This window comes from Ursus americanus, chromosome 28, assembly GCF_024610735.1.
Source record: "Ursus americanus isolate L20-20 chromosome 28, mUrsAme1.1.p, whole genome shotgun sequence".
Classification (NCBI taxonomy): domain Eukaryota; kingdom Metazoa; phylum Chordata; class Mammalia; order Carnivora; family Ursidae; genus Ursus; species Ursus americanus.
In genome coordinates, this window is record NC_142154.1 from 34,012,957 (window position 1) to 34,034,624 (window position 21,668).

A 21,668-nucleotide genomic window follows, 5' to 3' on the forward strand; every position below is an offset into this window, starting at 1 on the left:
TAGCTGATTCCTAAAAAAAATTGAAGTACTCAATAGTCCTTTATACTGTTACTTAGGCAACATTAAAAAAACCTGTTCTTGGCTGCCGAACAGTACAGCACCCTATCTTCTACCTTGTTTTTCTTCTCTTCTTCATGAACCCTTGGTCTCCATATTGTTCTATTGTTGAATCTGTCCTCTCCCTACCCACTTCCCACCTCCTACTTTTGTACCCTTAAAACATCTACATACTTCATATTGACTTCTCAGTTCCACGAATCAGGACTGCTTTTGCAAAAACAATTTGATCTTTATACAAATGTTTGCAGGCAAGATAGTCAAAGATAGTCAAGCCTCAAACATCCTGACCAATGGCCCTGGCCACTAGGAAAACCTGCTTTCCCCATTCTTCAGAAATTACTAGAAAGATGAACAAAATTCAAATTCTTACAAAGACCAGACTATGCTGCTAGAAGTTGAGTTTTTACACATTGGCTATGTGTAGTTTACACTGGTGTGCTTTATAATCCCCTCTCTATCCTCTTTACCAGTTAGTGATCCAACCAAACATAGCAATGTCTCAGAATGTGGATAAGGTAAGAAGCTCTTCCACCTTTAAAAACCATGATGCTGCTTTCCGGAGTAAGCAGGATGGCTCCCTGCTAAGCAGGCTTAAGGTTTAACAGGAATCACAGATACAGATGTCACAGTTGTGCTTGAGACTGTCTGCACTTCTCTTCTCGAAATAGTACAGGGAGAATTAGTCACCTGACAGGAATAACAGAAAAGCAAACAAAATGGGAAAACAACTGTAGGAACAAAAGTGGCATGAAATCTGAAGGGGAAAATTGGAAGACAGTGATTGAAAAGACCGTAATACTTCCGACTGAGCAATTACTATGTGCCTGGCACTATACTAAGGGCTTTGAACGTGAGGAGTGTTTTTATAAAGAGGAAAATAAGGACACTTAGAAAGAATAAGTAATTTGCCTAAGATTGTATTTGATTTGTAGGTGGTAATAATGGCATTCAAACAGATGCTGCCGTATTTCAAAGCAGGTACACATAACAACTACACAATGTTGTCATAAAAAGATGACACAAGGATGCTGGCAAAATAGAAGCATGGTAATAAAATTGTCCTGGATGAATACAATTCTCTTTTAAAATACATGTAAATATTAAAATACAATCAATCAATATGTAAGTAAAATATACAAAATTTGCTCTACTGTCAACTGGATGAAAATATATCCCTTTCATATATTAAGATGTATTTAGAAATATTTTTTAAAACTGATCCAAAAACTTGCTTTACTCTTTTTATTTTTTTAAAATTTTTATTGAAATTCCAGGTAGTCAACATACAGTGTCACATTAGTTTAGGTGTACAATACAGTGATTCAACACTTCCATACAATACCCAGTGCTCATCATGACAAGTGCTCTCTTTAATCCCCATCACCTATTTCACCCATTCCCCCACCCACCTCCCCTCTCGTAAAGATCGGTTTCTTCTCTAGAGTTTGGAATCTGTTTCTTGTTTGCCTCTCTCTCTTTTGTTTTTCCCTTTGATTTGTTTTTTTGTTTTGTTTCTTAAATTCCACATATGAGTGAAATCATATGGTATTAGTCTTTCTCAGACTGATTTATTTCATTTAGCATAATACTCTCTAGCTCCATCCACATCATTGCAAATGTAAGATTTCATTCTTTTTTATAGATGAGTAATATTCCATTGTATACATATACCACTTCATCTTTATCCATTCATCAGTTGATGGACATATGCACTGTTTCCATAATTTGGCTATTGTAGATAATGCCACTATAAACATTAAGGTGCATGTACTCCTTTGAATTAGTATTTTTATAGTTTTGGGGTAAATACTTAGTAGTGCAGTTGCTGGATCATAGGGTAGTTCTATTTTTAACTTTTTGAGGAACCGCCTCCATACTGTTTTCCACAGTGGTTGCACCAGTTTGCAATCTCACCAACAGTGCGAGAGGATTCCCCTTTCTCCACATCCTTGCCAACAACTATTATTTCTTGTGTTGATTTCAGCCATTCTGACAGGTGTGAAGTGATATCCCATTGTAGTTTTGAATTGCATTTCCTTGATGATGACTGAAGATGAGCATCTTTTCATGTGTCTGTTGGCCATCTGCATGTCTTCTTTCGAAAAATGTCAAACACTGATCCAAATTTGATGTTTTTATTACTACAAAGTATGCATAGGAACTGACAGTCAATGACATATAAAAGAATACACCCACTTCACACAGAAGCAAAAAGTCAGTTAGTTTTGAGTTTATTTTGAGGAAAATAATAAAATCTGATTTAAAGTGAGCAATGCAATATAAAACTTCAATCAACAAACAATACTTTCAAAACACAACTTTCCTTCTCATAGAATGGCCAAATAAAGACAGAAGAAGAGAGTACAAGAAATAAAATAAAAGCCAGTTAACATGAAAAGTTGTTAAAGTTCACTGTTCATAAAAGAAATGCAAGTTAAAGCGATCTTTATTTCATCAGTCAAGCAGGTAAAAAAATATAAAAAACAGTAAAACCTAGGATTGGCATGTGTATAGTTAATTCCTTAGAAAAGAAGTAACTTCCTAGGGCACCTGGGTGACTCAGTCAATTAAGCATCTGACTCTTGATCTCAGCTCAGGTCTCGATCTCAGGGTCATGAGTTCAAGCCCCATGTTGGGCTGTTGCTGGGTAGGGAGCCTACTTAAAAAAAAAAAAAGGTAACTTTTCTTCCTTTATGATCCTCATGTCCTTCATTAGTTTCTCACTAGCACACTGGTCTTTTCTTTATAGAATTTAAGATAATCTTAACTACATATATTTGTTTAATTTTTTTTAACTACTACATATTGTAAGCTCTTTGAAAGCTGGGACCATGTCTGCTTTGTTCTCTATATCCCCTGTTCTACCCAGTGCCTAGAGCAATAGCAGACAGTCAAAAAACATTTGTTAAATGAATGATTGAATGAATGAACCAAATGCTGGCAAGTATGTAAATTAATTGTACCTCCACTATTTTATCTTAAGGAAATAGTCATAGGTAAGAAATTTTTCTATAAAATTCTATAAGCAGGAAGAGACATCCAATTGGAAAAAAGACAGTCTCTTCAATAAATGGTGCTGGGAAAATTGGACAGCTATATACAGAAGAATGAAACCCAACCATTCTCTTACACCATACACAAAGATAAACTCCAAATGGATGAAAGACCTCGATGTGAGACAGGAATCTATCAAAATCCTAGAGGAGAACATAGGCAGTAACCTCTTCGACATCGGCCACAGCAACTTCTTTCAAGACAGGTCCCCAAAGGCAAGGGAAACAAACGCAAAAATGAACTTTTGGGACTTCATCAAGATAAAAAGCTTCTGCACAGCAAAGGAAATGGTCAACAAAACAAAGAGGCAACCCACGGAATGGGAAAAGATACTTGCAAATGACATTACAGATAAAGGGCTGGTATCCACGATCTATAAAGAACTTCTCAAACTCAACACCCAAAAAACAAATAATCAAGTCAAAAAATGGTCAGAAGATATGAACAGACACTTCTCCAAAGAAGACACATGAATGGCTAACAGACACATGAAAAAATGTTCAGCATCATTAGCCATCAGAGAAATTCAAATCAAAACCACATTGAGAGACCACCTTACAACTGTTAGAATGCCAAAAATTAATAAGGTAGGAAATAACAAATGTTTATTTGGAGGTTCCTCAAAAAGTTGAAAATAGAGCTACTCTATGACCTAGCAATTGCGCTACTGGGTATTTACCCCAGATACAGATGTAGTGAAAAAAAGGGCCACATGCACCACAATGTTCATAGCAGCAATGTCCACAATAGCCAAACTGTGAGAAGAGCCAAGATGTCCTTCAACAGATGAATGGATAAAGAAGATGTGGTCCATATATACAATGGAATATTACTCAGCCATCAGAAAGGATTACCTAAGATTTGCATCAACATGGATGGAACTGGAGGAGATAATGCTAAGTGAAATAAGTCAAGCAGAGAAAGACAATTATCATATGGTTTCACTTACATGTGGAACGTAAGGAATAGCATGGAGGACATTAGGAGAAGGAAGGGAAAAATGAAGGGGGAGAATTGGAAGGGAAGATGAACCATGAGAGACTATGGACTCCAGGAAACAAACTGAGGGTTTCAGAGGGGAGGAGGGTGGAGGGATGGATTAGCGTGGTGATGGGTATTAAGGAGGGCACGTATTACAATGAACACTGGGTGTTATATGCAAACAATGAAGCATGGAACACTATATCAAAAACTAATGAAATACTGTATGGTAACTAACATAACATAATTTAAAAAAAGAATGCTGTAGAGGAAAACTAAATGTCATGTTATGTTTACAATAAATCTGCTGGTCTAAAGACTCCTTTGTTTTGGTTTGTTTTGGTTTTGGGTTTGTTTAGTTTTGGGGTATTTTGTTTGGTTTTGTTTCTTAGCTAATAGTATGATAATTATTAATAAGGGAGACAATCTGGGCATTAAAAAAATTTCTCTTATTTTAGGCAAAGGAGGCAGTTTTTATATTTTTCTAAATTTCTAAGTCTGAAATTTATCAACAACATCATAAATATTGTAGTTAAATAGCTCCAACCTTCAGAAAGCCCCTGTGCTTCTTCTAACTGGCCCTTACCTTACTAAAGAGCCTAATACAAATTTAGATCACATAAGTTTAACTAAATTTGTTTAAGATCTGTTAATTTTCTTTTATTAGATTTTATCAATCTCTAAGGTAACATTGTATTAACATAATTTTAAGTAAATTACAATATTAGGGATTAAAAATCCCTAAGGGTTACTACTTTATAACTTATCTTTTACATATTTTAAAGTATACAATTCAATGATACTTAGTATATTCACAGTTATGCAACCATCACCACAATCTAAGTTTGAAACAGTTTCATTATCCCCAAAATAAACCCATAAATACTAAACTACTTTCTGTCTCTATGGATTTGCCTATTCTTAATGTTTTATATAAATGAAATCACACAATATGTGTTCTTTTGTGATTGGCTTCTTTCACTCAGCAGAATGTTTTTAAGACTCATCCATATTGTAGCACATGTCAGTATTTCATTCTTTTTTATGACCAAATAATATTCCATTGTATGGATATACCACATTTTGTTTATGAATTCATCAGTTGCTACACATTTGGCTTGTTTCTATTTTTTAGTGATAATGGGTAATACTGTTATGTTCATGTACAAGTTTTTGTGTGGAAGTATGCTTTCATTTCTCTTGAACACGTCTAGGAGTGGAATTACTAGGTCATATGGTAATATTATGTTTAACCTTTGAGGAAATGCCAAAGCAGTTGCATTCCCATCAATATATGAAGGTTCCAATTTCTCCATATCATCCCAATACTTATTATCCGCCCTTTTGATTATAGCCATCCTTGTGGGTGTTAAGTCATGACACATTGTAGTTTTGACTTGTATTTCTCATAATAGCTAATGATACTGAACATCTTTTCACATGTCTGTTGGCCATCTGTGTATCTTCTTTGGAGAAATCTGTATTCTGATACTTTTCCCATTTTTAAATTGGTTTGTCTTTTTGAGTTGTAAGTATTCTTTATATATTTTGGAGACCAGTCCTTTGTCATATATATGATTGAAAATATTTTCTTCTACTCGTTAGTTATATTTTCATTTTCTTAAGGTTATCATTTGCAGCACAAAAGTTTTTAATTTTAATGTGGTTCAATTTATCTATTTTATTGAGGCTGCTGTGCTTTTGATGTCATATCTAAGAAACTGTTGCCAGATCCAAGGGCACAAAGACTTACACCTACATTTTCATCTAAGAGTTCTATAGTTTTAGGTTTTACCTTTAGATCTATGATCTAGCTTGAATTAACTTTTATATATGGTTTGAGGTAAAGGTCCAAATTCATTCCTTTGCCTGGTGTCCCAGCACCATTTGCTGAAAAGACTATTCTTTTCCCCACTGAATTATCTTGGTATCCTTGTTGAAAATCAATTGACCATTAATGTAAGAGGTCCTTTCTGGACTCTTGACTCAGTTTCATTCATCTATATGTCTATTCTTATGCCAGTACTACACTGTCTTGATTACTGAAGGTATATAGTAAGTTTTGAAATCATAAAGTGTGAGTCCTTGAACTTTGCTCTTTTTCAGGATTGTTATGACAATCTGGGGGCCTTGTAATTCCATACAAATTTTAATCAGCTTGTTAATTTCTGCAAAAAAAGGAAGCTAGGATTGTGATAGAGAGTGTGTTGAATCTGTAGATCAATTTGGGAGTATTGCCATCTGATACGTTTTTTAACAGTCAAGATTATCCATAATATATTTACATAAATAGGATCATAATATATATACTATTACATTTGATCAACATTTAAATTTTTTATTGAAATATGCCTCTTATGCATTTTAAAGTCATTAGGTGTTCTTGGTCTTAAAGCCACAAAACCAAGAATCTAAAAAATTGGATATTTTTCATCTGAAGAGTAAGCAACACAAATAAATTCTTTCTCATTTCATCTCCTATGACTACATGGTACAAATAAAATATTCAGGGCAAGATTATTTTGGACCAGGAAAGTGGAAGGCCTAGTGTGTAAGTTCTTGGCTTCTAACATTGTCTGTGGGGATGTTTTCATCCACTCCATTCTTTTTAAGAACCACAAAGGGCAAAGAAAGAAGTTAAAATAGCCACCAGCAACAATTACCAAACCCATCAACAAGCAAACAAATGTAAATAAAGAGCATAATTCTATATGTTTTAAGCACATTTAAAAGGTCACTTGGCTTTGGCATCAAATTCTCTTTATCCTGTTGTGGTATAGCTATCAGGATCACTTCAGAGAACACCTTAGTGTGAATGGACCATCTTGACACATTTCATTACCTTCTGAAATAATATGGTAGCATATCTGAATCCTGTTGGTGAGTAGCCTCCGGTGGGGCAGGGCTGGTGGGGGGTAGGTTGGCAAAAGAATCATGAGTCTGTCCATAAATATTTTATAGGGAGAAAGTAAGATCTTCTTGTAAGCACTGGTTTGTATTAGTTTTTGTGTAAGGAAACACTTTTGCCTATCTGGGTCTCATAAATAAAATTAAATGTAAACAATATTTTTAAGCATTTGAATAAAATTCACCCCAAGTATTAAGTATTTGAACAGTTGTTCTTACACTTTTGAGTTTCATTATGACTCATATGTTTTTTTAAAAGGATTTTTAAAAAGATTTTATTATTTGACAGAGAGAGAGAGAGAGCACAAGCAGGGGGAGTGGCAGTCAGAGGGAGAGGGAGAAGCAGGCTCCCTGCTGAGCCAGGTAGCCCCATGAGGGGTTCAATTCCAGGACCTGGGATCATGATCTGAGCTAAAGGCAGATGCTTAACCAACTGGGCCAACCAGGTGCCCCGACTCAGACATTTTTAAACAGTCTTATATTACCATTTTCTTTTTTTATGTTCATATGATCATAACTTAACCAGTTGGAGCCACTGTAAGCTATCTCCTGTCCTTTTGAGGGAACCTCTGAATTTTTAAAGGATCCTTGCTTGTTCTCTGGTAGTTACTACTGCCTGCCTCCCTGCCATCTCCTATCCCACTCTCATCCTTACCCCTCCAATCTGTACTTATTTGCCTAAAGATGAAAATCAGCTATCTGTTCAAGGAATCCTAGTTTCTTTTTGTGGAAAACAATATCAGAGACAAAAATCTGAGGGCCAGAAGTACTTATCAAAACTAGCATTACAGAGTGACATTGTTATTAGGCCATCTTAGTCAACAGAACTAAAAAATATATATGTACAGACATTAATTTTTACTGATCTTTTCCAATTGACTTTTAACATTAACTTAAAGCACACCTACCTGAATTTTAAACCCTCATCTCAATTATAATTGCATTCCCTTTTATAATATAATAAGCCATACAACTATTACTTTAGCTGGAAATCTTGATTAAAACTGACATATATACTGGTTCTGTCAATAACAATTTATTAATATTAAAACTTACCATAAAACTACAGACTAATAACAAGGTTGAACATTACAATTGCTTTTGGATAATCTGACTACATTCCATTCCAACTAATAAATGGTCAAATTATCTTGTTTGGGGTTATGTGTAATTTTTAAAACCGTTTTGTTGTTAAATACACCAGAGGCTGATATATTCTCTATTCTAATTGCTTAATTTTCATTTGAGATTGTTAATGTTTTAAGTGACAGTTCTTTCTTGGTAGCAGCATTACAGTACTAGAGTTTAAAAGAAGCCTGTTTTTTTTAGTACACTTTGAGATGGATGAAAAATATAAGCAGTTTGACCTGTCATATTCAAGAATCTTATTTGGTTAACCTACTGATTCATGTAGCTACATGAATAATCTTTCTCTCTATAGAAGTTATTTCAGGAGAAATCCAGTTTTGGAAGTGTAACAAATTTAGGAAATTCCAGTCACTTAAATTTCTATGCAATATTTTATTTTTATTTATTTACTTATTTGTTTTTTATTTTGTTTTTTATTTTTTTTAAAGATTTTATTTATTTATTCAACAGAGATAGAGACAGCCAGTGAGAGAGGGAACACAAGCAGGGGGAGTGGGAGAGGAAGAAGCAGGCTCATAGCGGAGGAGCCTGATGTGGGGCTCAATCCCAGAATGCCAGGATCACGCCCTGAGCCGAAGGCAGACGCCTAACCGCTGTGCCACCCAGGCGCCCCTTGTTTTTTATTTTTTTTAACATTTTATTTACTTATTTGAGAGAGAGAGAAAGTGCGTGAGTGCAAGTGAGTGGTGGGAGGGGCAGAGGAGAGGGAGAGAATCTCAAGCAGACTCTGGGCTCAGCCTGACATGGGACTCGATCTCAAAACCCTAGGATCATGAACTGAGCCAACATCAAGAGTCCATCACTTAACCAACCGAGCCACCCAGGCGCCCCTCTATCAAAGTTTTTAACTAGTTGCATGCATTAAAATATAATACTTGTAAACTAGTCCAGGCTGGTAATATTTTGTCACTTGGTTCAGGCATTGGTTACATAAGGGCATTAACCATAAAAATTCATTAAGCCTCCGATTTGTGAACTTTATTGTATGTATATATTTAAAATGTCATGCTTATCACTTTGTTTTGCATTATAGTTACTGGACATTATGTTATATGTTACTAGACATTAACATAAAGAGAACAAAAAATCATTTTTAAAGAGCTAGTTAATAAAAACTTGATTTTATCAATAGATGTTATTTTCATTTCAGTTAGTAGAATTAAAGACATTCTATAAACTGAGCTATATTTCCCAGTTTCATTATGCCATCAATTTTATTACTTTTGACTAAGACAAAATAATATAAAATTTCTTAAATTTAAGATTATGGATATGACGGTATAGCTCATAAGATTTTTTTCTTCTACCAGATTTAGGAGTGGTTTGGTTCCCCTGTCTCAGCTGAGAAGCTATGGTTTCTGTGGCCAGAGATATTACAAATTTTTAAAAATTAAAAAATGTGATTTTTAGCTCTAGTCAGTCATTTTAAACAACAAATAATGATTTTAACACATGTACATTACATGGCTTATTTTTTTTTTAAAGATTTTATTTATTTATTTATTTGACAGAGATAGAGACAAAGAGCGAGAGAGGGAACACAAGCAGGGGGAGTGGGAGAGGAAGAAGCAGGCTCATAGCGGAGGAGCCTGATGTGGGGCTCGATCCCATAACGCCGGGATCACGCCCTGAGCCGAAGGCAGACACTTAACCGCTATGCCACCCAGGCGCCCCATGGCTTATTTTTTTTAACAAACCACCCCAAGAAAACCTAGTGCTCTATTTTCTATGCAAATATACTGCATACTAATTGAGTTTTATTTTGCTTTATTTTTAAAGGTTTATTTATTTACTTGAGAGAAAGAGAGAGAGTACACAGAGGGAGAGGGAAAGGGAAAAGCAGACTCCCTGCTGAGCAGGGAGCCCCTGTGGGGCTCGATCCCAGGACCTCGGTCTGGATCATGACCTGAGCTGAAGGCAGATGCTTAACCAACTGAGCCACCCAGGTGCCCCATTAATTGAGTTTTAAAAACGATGTTTGGAAGTCTCAAGTTCTTAAAAATGTACTATCAAGCATCAATTAAAATATCTAATTGCCTACATAAAACTTCAATTGGTAACAGGTGTAAAAAGCCAAATAATTTCTTCTACAATGTCTATGTAAAAGAGTGGATATATATAGATGTGTTTTTTGTAAAAATCCAAAAGGCTACACCTTTATTTGTTTCTGGAGAGATTTCCTAATTGGTAAGCTAAAATGGTATTATGCATTAACTGTTTTAACTAAATTTTTTTTCCAGAAAAACCTTACACTCAAAAATGAAAAAAACAAAGAAAAAAGATTCTATGCTCCTAAGAAGTAACAGCATGCCAAAAATTACAACAAAATATAATGATAGTAATAACATGCTAATATTAAAAATCTTATACAGTAACATACCTAGTTTCTTTGAGACTAAAGTTTTAAGAAAAGAAAAACATGTCACCTTAAATCTTGGGCAAAGAATCAATAGTTTCTAAGCTGAATTAAAAAGGAAAACTAAACCGCTCCCATCCTTTCTTTGGTTAAAAAAAAAAAGGAGGGGGGACATAATTTTAAAAAAATATACATGTAATTCATATTTGAGAACTTCTATATGAAATATCTTTACTTTAAAGAATAATAAAATACAGGGGCGCCTGGGTGGCACAGCGGTTAAGCATCTGCCTTCGGCTCAGGGCGTGATCCCGGCGTTATGGGATCGAGCCCCACATCAGGCTCCTCCGCTAGGAGCCTGCTTCTTCCTCTCCCACTCCCCCTGCTTGTGTTCCCTCTCTCGCTGGCTGTCTCTATCTCTGTCAAATAAATAAATAAAATCTTTAAAAAAAAAAAAAGAATAATAAAATACAGGTCTATGTAAAACTAGGTAATTTTAATATTTCTTTGGGGAGTTTATTACTTAATGCTACAATTTAAAATTCCAGAATATTGGTAAAATTTAGGTCTTATAAAAAACTTTACTTTTTAAAAAAGCATTTTTTTATGTGTTTCATTTGTGTGGTGATCATGTTGTTATCACAGAATACAAAACTAGAAAGTAAACAGGGGCTATCCAAATCTAGGCAGAATTTGGATTTTTGCATTAAGCTAATATATCTAAACTTTTGAGACATGTATTGAAAAACATAATAATTATAATGTGAATATGCAGTTTCCCTTGCAATGTGCTATAAACCAAATATCTGGTGTCTTAAAAATTAGTTATTATGAAACCTATACAATAAGATCATAATGACCAATAGAATTTCTCCATTAAAATGTCTTATGTAGAGTTTTTGAGTGCTATAATTCTCTGATAATATTTAATATGAATTGTATTTTATTTTGACATTAACTTGGTTATATCTACTGCCATTTTTAATTATGGACCTATAAGCTAACATTTAAACTAAAAACATGTATTTAGCTAAAGACTTAAAAACATTAAGGTTTGTCATCAAACTGCTTGTAAATTAAAAGGAATGTTGCTAGTAAAGTAATGTATACTGGTTAATTGCCTATAAAATTGAAAATTTAGAGAACTTTAAACAAACTCTCAAAATGTTGAATTTATTTACATTCTCTGTAAGTTATTTAGGTGGAGTATTATGAATCGCTAGTCCGATAAAGAATTCTATCTAAATAATTTGGATGTCTGATGGTCAATTAAGACTTCTTTCTCCTTTCTAATATCTACTACTTTATATACAAACTGGAAAATAATACAAACAAAATCATTGCAAGCCTAATTCCAACATATTTTGACCAAAATTAAAAATAAAAACAGGTCATGTACTTTTCCCCTATTCTTCCTACTAAGCACAGTTAAAAATCCTGGACACCATATATAAAATGTGCATTCTGAAAGCCAGAGAGAAGACAGATCAACTAGGAACTTCAAGATCCGAGGACATGACTTAGCAACGAGTTCCCTGGGTTTTCTTTTTGCCACACATACCCCAGACTAGGGACTGGAGAAGTCAGCAACCCAGAAACACCAATGGACATAGACAAAAAAGTCTCCAAGAAAATACTGCTCCCTATAGCCAAAGACAAGTAAAAGGGTAGCCTAGCAAGACAGAAAACTTTAGGCAATAATCACTCTATTCCAGCCAAACACCACAGAAAACTGTAGCCCTACAGCCACTAGCAAACACTGAGTGGAGAGCCCAGACTTTTACCCTCATCAGGCTTCAGCAATGTGCTCCAACCCCTCTGCCCTTATCCCATAGAAATGTTGCTACCAAGCATGAATTAATACCTTCCCTTCCAGTAGAGAAGGCTGTGTGAGGAGCTGGGACCTGTGGTAACAAGGCAACGGTTGTCTTCCACCACTCAAGAGGCTCAGAGACCTATTTAAATCTGTAACAGAAGATTTAAATAAGATCCAGAGTCTTACAACATAATACCCCAAATGTTCAGGTTCTAATCAAAAGCCACTGGTCACAAGAACCAAGAAAATCTCCATTTGAATGAGAAAAAGCAGACAACAGATACCAACACAAAGATGACACAGATGATAGTATCATCTGACAGGGTTTAAATGCAGCATCACAAAAATGCTTCAACAAGCAATTACGAACATGCTTGACACAACTGAAAAATAGAAAGTCTTGGGGCGCCTGGGTGGCTCAGTAGGCTGAGCATCTGACTCTTGATTTCAGTTCAGGGTCATGATCTCAGGGTCATGGGATCAAGCCCTGCATCAGGCTCTATGCCCAGTGGGGAGGCTGCTTCTCTCCCTCTTTCTCTCCGTCCCTCCCCCTGCTTGCACTCTCTCTCTCTAAAATAAATATTTTAAAAGGAAAAGAAAAATAGAAACTCTCAGCAAAGAATTAGAAAATCTCAGCAAAGAAATAGAATATATACAGACGAACCAAACTGAAATTTTAGAACTGAAAAACACAAAGACTGAAATGAAAAAAACTTAATGGATAGTCTTAACAGCAGAATGGAGGAGAAAGTGGAAAGAATCCGTGAACTCGAAGACAGAACAGCAGCAAATACTCAATGTGAAAAACAGAAAATAGACTGAAAAAGAAATGAACAGAGCCTCAGAGATGTGTGAGACCATAACAAAAAGATCTAACATTCATGTCATCCACGTCTTGGAAGGGAAGAAGAAGGTAAGTCTGGAAAAGTACTCAAAGACATAATAATGGCTCAAAAAAAAATCCCAAGTTTGGCAAAAGACATGAACTTACAGATGCAAAAAGCTAAGTGAACCTCAAACAGAATAAACCAAAAGAAATCCATGCCAAGACATATGGTCAAACTTCTGAAAACTAAAGACAAATAAAAAAATCTTGAATGAAAACAGAAATAACACCTTATCTACAGTGGAAAAAATTTTGAGTGACAATTTGAATTCTCAGGAGAAACCATGGAGGTCAGAAGAAAATGGCATAACATTTGTCAAGTGCTTAAAGAAAAAGAAAAAAAACTGTCAAACTAGAATTCCCTATCAAGGGAAAATATCCCTCAGGAATGAAAGAACAATCAACAGCTCTCAGATGAAGGGAAATTAAGAGAAATTGTTGTCAAAAGACCTACCCTAGGGGAGCCTGGGTGGCTCAGTTGTTAACCGTCTGCCTTCGGCTCAGCGCCTGATCCCAGGGTCCTGGGATCAAGCCCCGTGTTGGGCTCCCTGCTCTGCTGGGAAGCCTGCTTCTTCCTCTCCCACTCCCTCTGCTTGTGTTCCCTCTCTCACTGGCTGTCTCTCTCTCTGTCAAATAAATAAATAAAATCTTTAAAAAAAAAAAAAAGGACCTACCCTATAAGAATGGCTAAATGGAGTTCATTAAACAGAAAGAAACTGATACTAGAAGGAATCCCAGAACACTGGGAAGGAAGAATGAATAAAAAGAAGAGCAAAAGTATGGGTAAATGCAATAAACTTTCCTTCTCTTGAGTTTTTCAAATTATGTTTGAGTTAAAGCAAAATTTATAATACTCTGATGTGGTTCTCAATGTGTGTAAAGGAAATATTTAAGGCAATTATATTGTGAATGGGAGAGGGTAAAGGACATAAAGAGAGGTAAGGTTTCTACATTTCATTCAAACTGGTAAAATATTGATAACAATGGATTGTGATAAGTTACGTGTACATAATGTAATGTGTAGGTTATTCAAAGACATACACTCAAAAACAGCATAAATCAGAGGAAATTCTAAAAAACCCTGCATCTCTCAATATAAGATGGGTGCTATCTGATCATGTGCTTAATATACAACTTATGTCTTAAAAAACAAAGGCTTTAAAGCCCAATATTGTTAATTTTTAAATGTATGGTAGGTTAAAGGTAGTTGTAAAATGTTCCATGTAGTTGCAGGAAACTTGGTAGCTCAGTAAAGAGGAAAAGATAAACTTCTTAACGTTCACATGAAGACAAAGAAGTTCAATGAAATACCTCTGGTCTTTCTGCTTTAAGAAATGCATTTTTACCTTGCCCTTGGCCTTTAACCTTGCTATGGCATCTGGTGATTACACTCAAAATTTAACCAAGAATCATGGATGCTCCTTTTTTTTTTTTTAAAGATTTTATTTATTTATTTGACAGAGAGAGGGATCACAAGCAGGCAGAGCATCAGGCAGAGGGAGAGGGAGAAGCAGGCCCCCTGCTGAGCAAGGAGCCCGATGTGGGACTTGATCCCAGACCCTGGATCATGACCTGAGCTGAAGGCAGACGCTTAACCGACTGAGCCACCCAGGCGCCCCTGGATGCTCCTTTTTTTAAAGATTCGAATATAACTAGGATTTTTATTACCACAAGAATGAAAAACTGAATGGCTTTATTGATAAAGAACTCATGTATATAAAGCTTAACATATACCCAAGCATGGAATCACGTATAGGTGGACCAGACTCTGGTTGAATGTCCTTAATTTGGAGAACAAAATCCTTGTATTTTCCACCCATGTCATTAAGGAGGAACATAAATAGACTTCCCTTATTCTACAGAAGTGATACAAAATAAGAATACCTGAAATCTGTCATCATGTAAGAACTGCCTGCTAACAAACCAACATTTTCAAATTAAAATGAACTTAAATAACTAAGATGAGGTACTTGCAACTCAAATCAAAGTTCTAGTAACTGTGCTTCATTAGTGGGGTACACTCAAAGAATGGTCACAAAGGGAAACATTATATTTGTTATTCATCCAGCAGTTTTCCTATAATTTGTTTTTTTTTAAGATTTTATTTATTTGAGAGAGAGAGAATAGAGCCAGTGAGAGAGACAGAGAGAGAGAGAGACAGCACGATGGGGGTAGGGGCAGAGGGAGAAGCAGACTCCCAACTTAGTAGGGAGCCCAATGTGGGACTTGATCTCAGGACCCCTGGATCATGATCTGAGTGGAAGGCAGATGCTTAACCAACTGAGCCACCCAGGTGCCCCTCCTATAATCTGTTAATTTAAATTTTTGCTGACAGACAAAACAAACAAGTAATTTTGTTCATATTAATTAAGTGTTCCAGGTAAAGAAATATAACTTTAGGGTTGGGGTGGAAGAAATACAGAGTCTGGTAAAAGGGTACACACTTTCAGTTATGAGTAAGGTCTGAGGATCTAATGTATAACATGGTGACTATGGTTGATGATACACACAAAAAGGTAAGTATGTGAGGTGACGTACTAATTAACTCAATGGTAGGAATCCTTTCATAATGTAGACATACATCAAATGATCACCTTCTATACTTTATTTTTTAAAGATTTTATTTATTTATTTGACAGAACGAGAAAGAACAGCAGAGGGAGCAGCAGAGGGAGAGGGAGAAGCAGGTTTCCCACCGAGCAAGGAATCCAACTGGGGGCTTGATCCCAGGGCCCTGGGATCATGACCTGAGCTGAAGGCAGACACTTAACTGACTGAGCCACCCAGGCGCCCCTAAATTATCACACTGTATACTTTAAATATATTACAGTTCTGTCGATTATACCTCAATAAAGCTAGGGGGAAAAAGAAATGTAAGTTTATGGCTTTGTACTTCTTGGTGTTTATGTTCTTGGTTAGTGTATTCCCATAGTAAGTACAGGATTGCCCAATATGATTGTCTCGGCCTATGGAGACATTAGAAAGTCTGACACGCCATAGGCTTGAGAAGAGCTTACATACTGGTGGCTTGTAGAGCTCCCTCCTAGAAGCAAGCTGCCATGGTGAAAAGCTATTTGGGCAAGACTACTAAAAGATGGTAAGTCATGTAGAGAAAGACCTTGGAAGATAAGAGGCCATGTTGGATGTTCTCATCCCACTTGAGCTTCCAGCTGAATACAGCTGAACGAGTGACCTCAAATCCACCATATGAGGCAGAACTGCCCTGCTGAGCCCAGTCAACACATAGACCATGAGAAATAATAAATCTGGGGGGTGGTCTGTATGCTGCAACACATAACCAAAACAGCTTCATTAAATTATATTTTTATTTATTTAAGATTTTATTTTTAAGTAATCTGTACACCCAACATGGGACTCAAACTCACAACCCCAAGATCAAGAGTCACATGTTCCACCAACTGAGCCAGCCATGCATCCCAAATTATATTTTTAAAAAGGGATACAAATTCAGTTCCAGTAAAGAGTTAAAAACCAGGTTATCACAGGAGTGATGTTAAAATTTATTTGGAACCAAAACAAACTCATGACTTTGAACTAGATCTCTTCTAGTTCTGTTTAATAAAATGACCTAAATAACAATGTTACCCCAGCACATAAGTCTGATATGTAATCCCAGATACTTTGATCTCTAATACTGTCTCCTCAGAAGAATGGCCAAACCCCTTCAGAGTAGGGAAGATACAAAGTGGTCTTGGGACAACCAGCTAATATCAGAAAACAAGAAGTCTTTAAAAACACATGAGAGCCTATCAAAAGAACACAAAACACAGCTCAAAAGAACAGAAAGATGACTTTTTTTTCTGATAAAACAATAAAGGACAGGCTAACCCATCTACTGCTATGCCCACAAAGGCAACTCTCCGGACATTCACATATTAGGTAACATGCCCCTCATTATCTAAAACACTTGATGAAGTGTGTCATGGCCTCCCATCTACAGGTCTGAGAGACCCTCCCACTGCTACAGCCTTGGGCCTTGAAAACAGTGTAAAGTGAACTTGCAGCACTGGAAGTGAATTTTCTCTTTTGAGTAAGATGTGATTTACTTGAGATAAAAGGAATCTGCTTTTCTTTTCAATGTATTTGCCAATACATTTCAACAATTATTGCTGTTTGCTGATTTACCACTTCCCTTGCCTTCTGTCGTCTATTAGGACAAAGGTCTTCCTAAGGACAAAGATAATGCCAAAAATGCACATACTGAGAATTTTTTAAACACCAACCTAGAGAAGCAAGAGGTTTTTTTAATCTGAGGTTAAAACAATCCTGTATCATTAACTCTACTTTAGCTGACCGATCCAAAGAGATAACCAGGAAAAAACAATTTATCTATGAGGTATAAAAAAGAGCCCGAAAGCTAATATTTCACATTCTTGTGTTTGTAGCTTCAGGCTCATGAATATTTGGTGACTTAAAATTATAAAAGGCAAATTGCACAATTTATTTTAATAGTATTTAAATATATAACTATTATGTAAACGATACTTTAGAAGTTATAATTTTTTTAAAGCAACAAGAATTCTCATTATGAAGTAAAGCAAGTCATATACCACAAATACATTAAAGAGGTATGATTTTTAAATTTGGAAAACATTTAAAACTAAAAGTATGGAAAAATCAGATATAAGAAAATTAATTGAATGTATATAAATTTAAGTATATAGTAAAAAGGTGTTTATCCAGCACCATCAGGATATGTATGCATGCATAGGAATGCAGACTGCTATACACCCAAGCCTTATTCATGTCAAACTGAACTTAGATTAAACCGGTACTAGCTAAACTTGGGTTGGGCATATTAGAAAGGTACGGACAGTCAGAGGAAGTACTGAGGTTTTCAATTAATGTAACTGCGTAATACAATACCCATGATGTCTGTATAAGATGACCTCAAAAGCGTCTCAGTATTCTAGAAAAAAAAAGTCAAAGCTGCACTTTTCATTATAAAAACCTATGTGCATTTTCTTTGGCATGACACAATTTTTTAAATGATTCTCTCACCAACAAATGTTGGAATAGTGGCCATGTAAAATAAAGAATACAAATCTGATTTAAATCAAACACAAGGATAAGCCTGGTTTCTTTTGGTGTACTTACTCCAAAAAGTAAATAAACAAAATTAAAATAAGCCATGTTAGCCATGTTAACATTGCCCTACATATCCTTTAATCCACTTCTGTAGAAAAGAAATAAATTACATTTTCAAGATATCTTCTATGATCTGTATATATTTCCCTTATGTCTTGTGTCATCTATACATTGAACACAAAACGGCTCTTTTTCCTGAAAAGTATCTTTTCATTTCCTACAAGCCTTAAGAAAGCTCAGGGAAGGGGGCACCTGGGTGGCTCAGCCAGTTAAGAATAGGCCTTCGGCTCAGGTCATGATCTCAGTATCCTGGGATCCCGCCCCGGCATTAGGCTCAGTGGGGAGTCTGCTTCTCTCTCTCTCTCTCTCCCTTTGTATGTGCCCTCTCCCTCCCTCCCTAGTTCTCACTCTCTCTCAAATAATAAATAAAAAAATAAAATCTTTATTAAAAAAAAAAAGAAGAAAGCTTAGGGAAGAGGGCACAAAGAAAAAGAATAGGCCATGAAATGAGGCAGTCAGGCAGGAGCTTGCACTGAATTAGTGAGGATCCAGCAATCCCAGAGTGTACTCTCTGACTATATTAATCTCACTTAAACTAAAGTCTCCATACATGTCAGTCAGTTGTGACTTACTATCTATAGCTACCAAAATGCAATAACTGATGTTAGTAGTAATGACCATCAGACATCAAGAAAAGATATCATCTTCAGGGTGTTTGTTTCTTTACCGCAAAGAAGAAACATTTTACAAAGATCTCTGTTTAAAACAGCTAACAATCATAAGCGCTAGTTATTTAAAGGACTAACTTTGTTATCTAGGACACTTTATCCAGAATTTTTCTATGATTTAGGTTGTGTTGTATTTTCATTTTTTAAACCTAATTTTAAACTAAGACCTTTTAACAATTCTGAAATACAGCTTTTCATCACTGGCATGCTCCTTGGTACTTTTTTCACACCTACCTGTTAACCTTTATTTGGTTAAACCAACCCCAACATTACTAGTGTTACGATGAACTAGTCAGACTAGATGGACAAGCCTCACCGTCAGTCTTGCGCGGAATATCAGATATCGGATACGCCACTTAAATACCTCAACATGACCACATAGTAACAGTCTTAGCAGGCTTGATTTTCAGCTATTGGGGAGGGACAGGAGTAACTCCTAAGTTTCAGCTCTGCTTAAAAAAGGTTGTGACTCCTGCGCACGGGAGGACGCACTGTGGGAGTCCCTAGGCGGTCAGTGAGTGTCCCAGACAGGCACCACAATCCACACGCTCAACATGTTTTACCAAAGGGGTCAAACTTTTTCTGTAAAGAGCCCGAGAGTAAATATTTTAGGCTTCGCAGGCCATTCTATCTCTGCGGCAACTACTTCGCCCTGCCGTTATAATGCGGTAAAGCAGCCATGGACAATTCATAAAGGAACGAACATGGCTGTGTACCAATAAAACTTTATTTATCAACAATGCAATTGGAATTTCATAGTTTTCCACATGTCAGGAGAGATTACATTTTATATTCACCTTTAAAAATGTAAAAAGCATTCTTGGCCAGCCAGCCACACAAAAACAGGCCGCCTTGGCCCGCGGGGCCGCAGTTTGTAGACCCCCCCCCCCCCCTTTATCCCACGTGCACAGACTGGCAAAAGGGGACGAGGTTAACGTCAAGGAATGTGTCCGCCAGAGGGGAGGAGGTCACACCGGCGAGCCCAATGTAGCCTGCGCGGTGCTTCCCGGGTCACGCCTGGACCCGCCACCTGCATCGCGGCCCGCGGCGTGCAGGTCGCGGCGGAGGAAGGCGCGAGTAAGAGAGGGACACACCTCCACAACGGAGGCCCAGGACCCGGGGCAGTGAGGTGCGGGAGGACTGCAGGACCGGGTCTCCGACGGGTCCCGGAACCTGGGACTTCCGCCAGGAGTGTCCCCTGGATCGCTGCCGCCGCAGGTCGGTCACTCACTCGGATCGGCCGGCACGGACGAAGGCCATAGCAACAGCGCAACTAGAAGGACTAAGAACTTCATGGACATCGTCCGCAGCACTCCGCCATGCGACGGGAACGTCCTGGGCCACAAGGCCGGGTACCTCAGCGCCGAAAAGAGAGGGTGTCTACGGCTACCGTCCCCCCTCAGGGCCGTGGGCGCCCTGCAACGGTTGTCCCCTCCGCGCAGGCGCAGCGAGGGGTGGGGGAGGGGAGCGCGAGCGGCCGAGGCCCGCCCCTCCTGGAGCGGCGTGCAGGAGGCGGGGCGACGGCGCTCCACCGCGCCCCGGTGCGCATGCTCACTCGGGGTTCGAAGCTCGGCGCCGCGCGCCTGGCTCCGAGTGTCTTGACGCCCCGGCGACTTCTGGAGCTGTGAAGGCTGGCATGTGGCGGGGCTCTGCGGCTCCGCGAAGGCTGGGCGTGTGACGGTGCCTGAAACACTGCCCCTGCGTGGAAGTTGTCTGATGGAAGACACAGAAGTGTATCCTGGCAGTTACAGCCGCGTGGAAGTGCTGAAGTGGGGGAAGCACTGGGCACTGTGGAGCACAGAGGAGGCCCCCCCCCAACCCAAAAGGGCGAGGACGAGGCTCCCCAGATGGAAGAAAGCTGGACGCTCCCCGAGAACCGAAAATAGTCGGGTCTAATTACAGCGATGGGGGCAAGTGTTGGAGGTGAGGGAGGAGAGCCAGGTAGTGATTAAAGCCACTTGAAGGGGCTTGGGTTTGTTTTGTTTTTTCAAAAGATCTCCCCCCCCCCCTTAAAGACAAACTATGGAGACAAGTTATGGTGAATAGATCTGTGGTTGTCTGGGGTTAGGGAGGGGGGAGAGCGTGGCTATAAAAGGATAGCATGAGGGAGGGATTTGGAGTGCCAGATAGTTGTGGTGGCCTCAGAACCTATACGTGTGTTAAAATTCACAGAACTGTACACCACCAAGAATAAGTTACTATAGGGTAATGTTTAAAAATCTATATGCACCCGTATCTCTGCCTCAGGAAACAAAGGGCGTGGGTTTTATTCTAAGGCAATGGGGGAGATACTGCAAGGTTTAGAGCTGGGAAAGGTGTAATTAGATTTGCATTTCAGAAAGCTCTCCTTGCTGTGTCAAGAACTGGTTGGAGGGGAGGAAGCAAGACTAAGAGGCAGGGAGCCAAGTTAGAAAACTGTTCCAGCGAGACCTGGACTCTTACTGGCAGAGCACATGGGGCCCATGGACGGATTTGAGAGACATTTAGAGTTAGAATCAACAAGACTGCGAAATTGTCTGAATGTGAGGACTGAGGGAGAAAGAGATCATGCTCACGTTTCTGGCTTGAGCACCTTGCATGTGGTGTGAGATGGGGAATACAGGAGTTGGAGGGGATGGAGGA

The 21,668-nt window shown here is 37.8% G+C and overlaps 1 protein-coding gene across 1 annotated transcript in view; it reads right to left on the minus strand.

Moving 5' to 3' along the window:
- SPESP1 (sperm equatorial segment protein 1) overlaps positions 1-20,557 on the minus strand; it is a 31,440-nt gene extending 10,883 nt beyond the window's left edge. The window contains exon 1 of the mRNA XM_045810728.2: positions 20,278-20,557. Within this exon, the coding sequence (XP_045666684.1) occupies positions 20,278-20,347 (70 nt within the window). The 5' untranslated portion in view covers positions 20,348-20,557. The remainder of the gene's footprint in view (positions 1-20,277) is intronic.
- Positions 20,558-21,668: the final 1,111 nt, after the last annotated feature.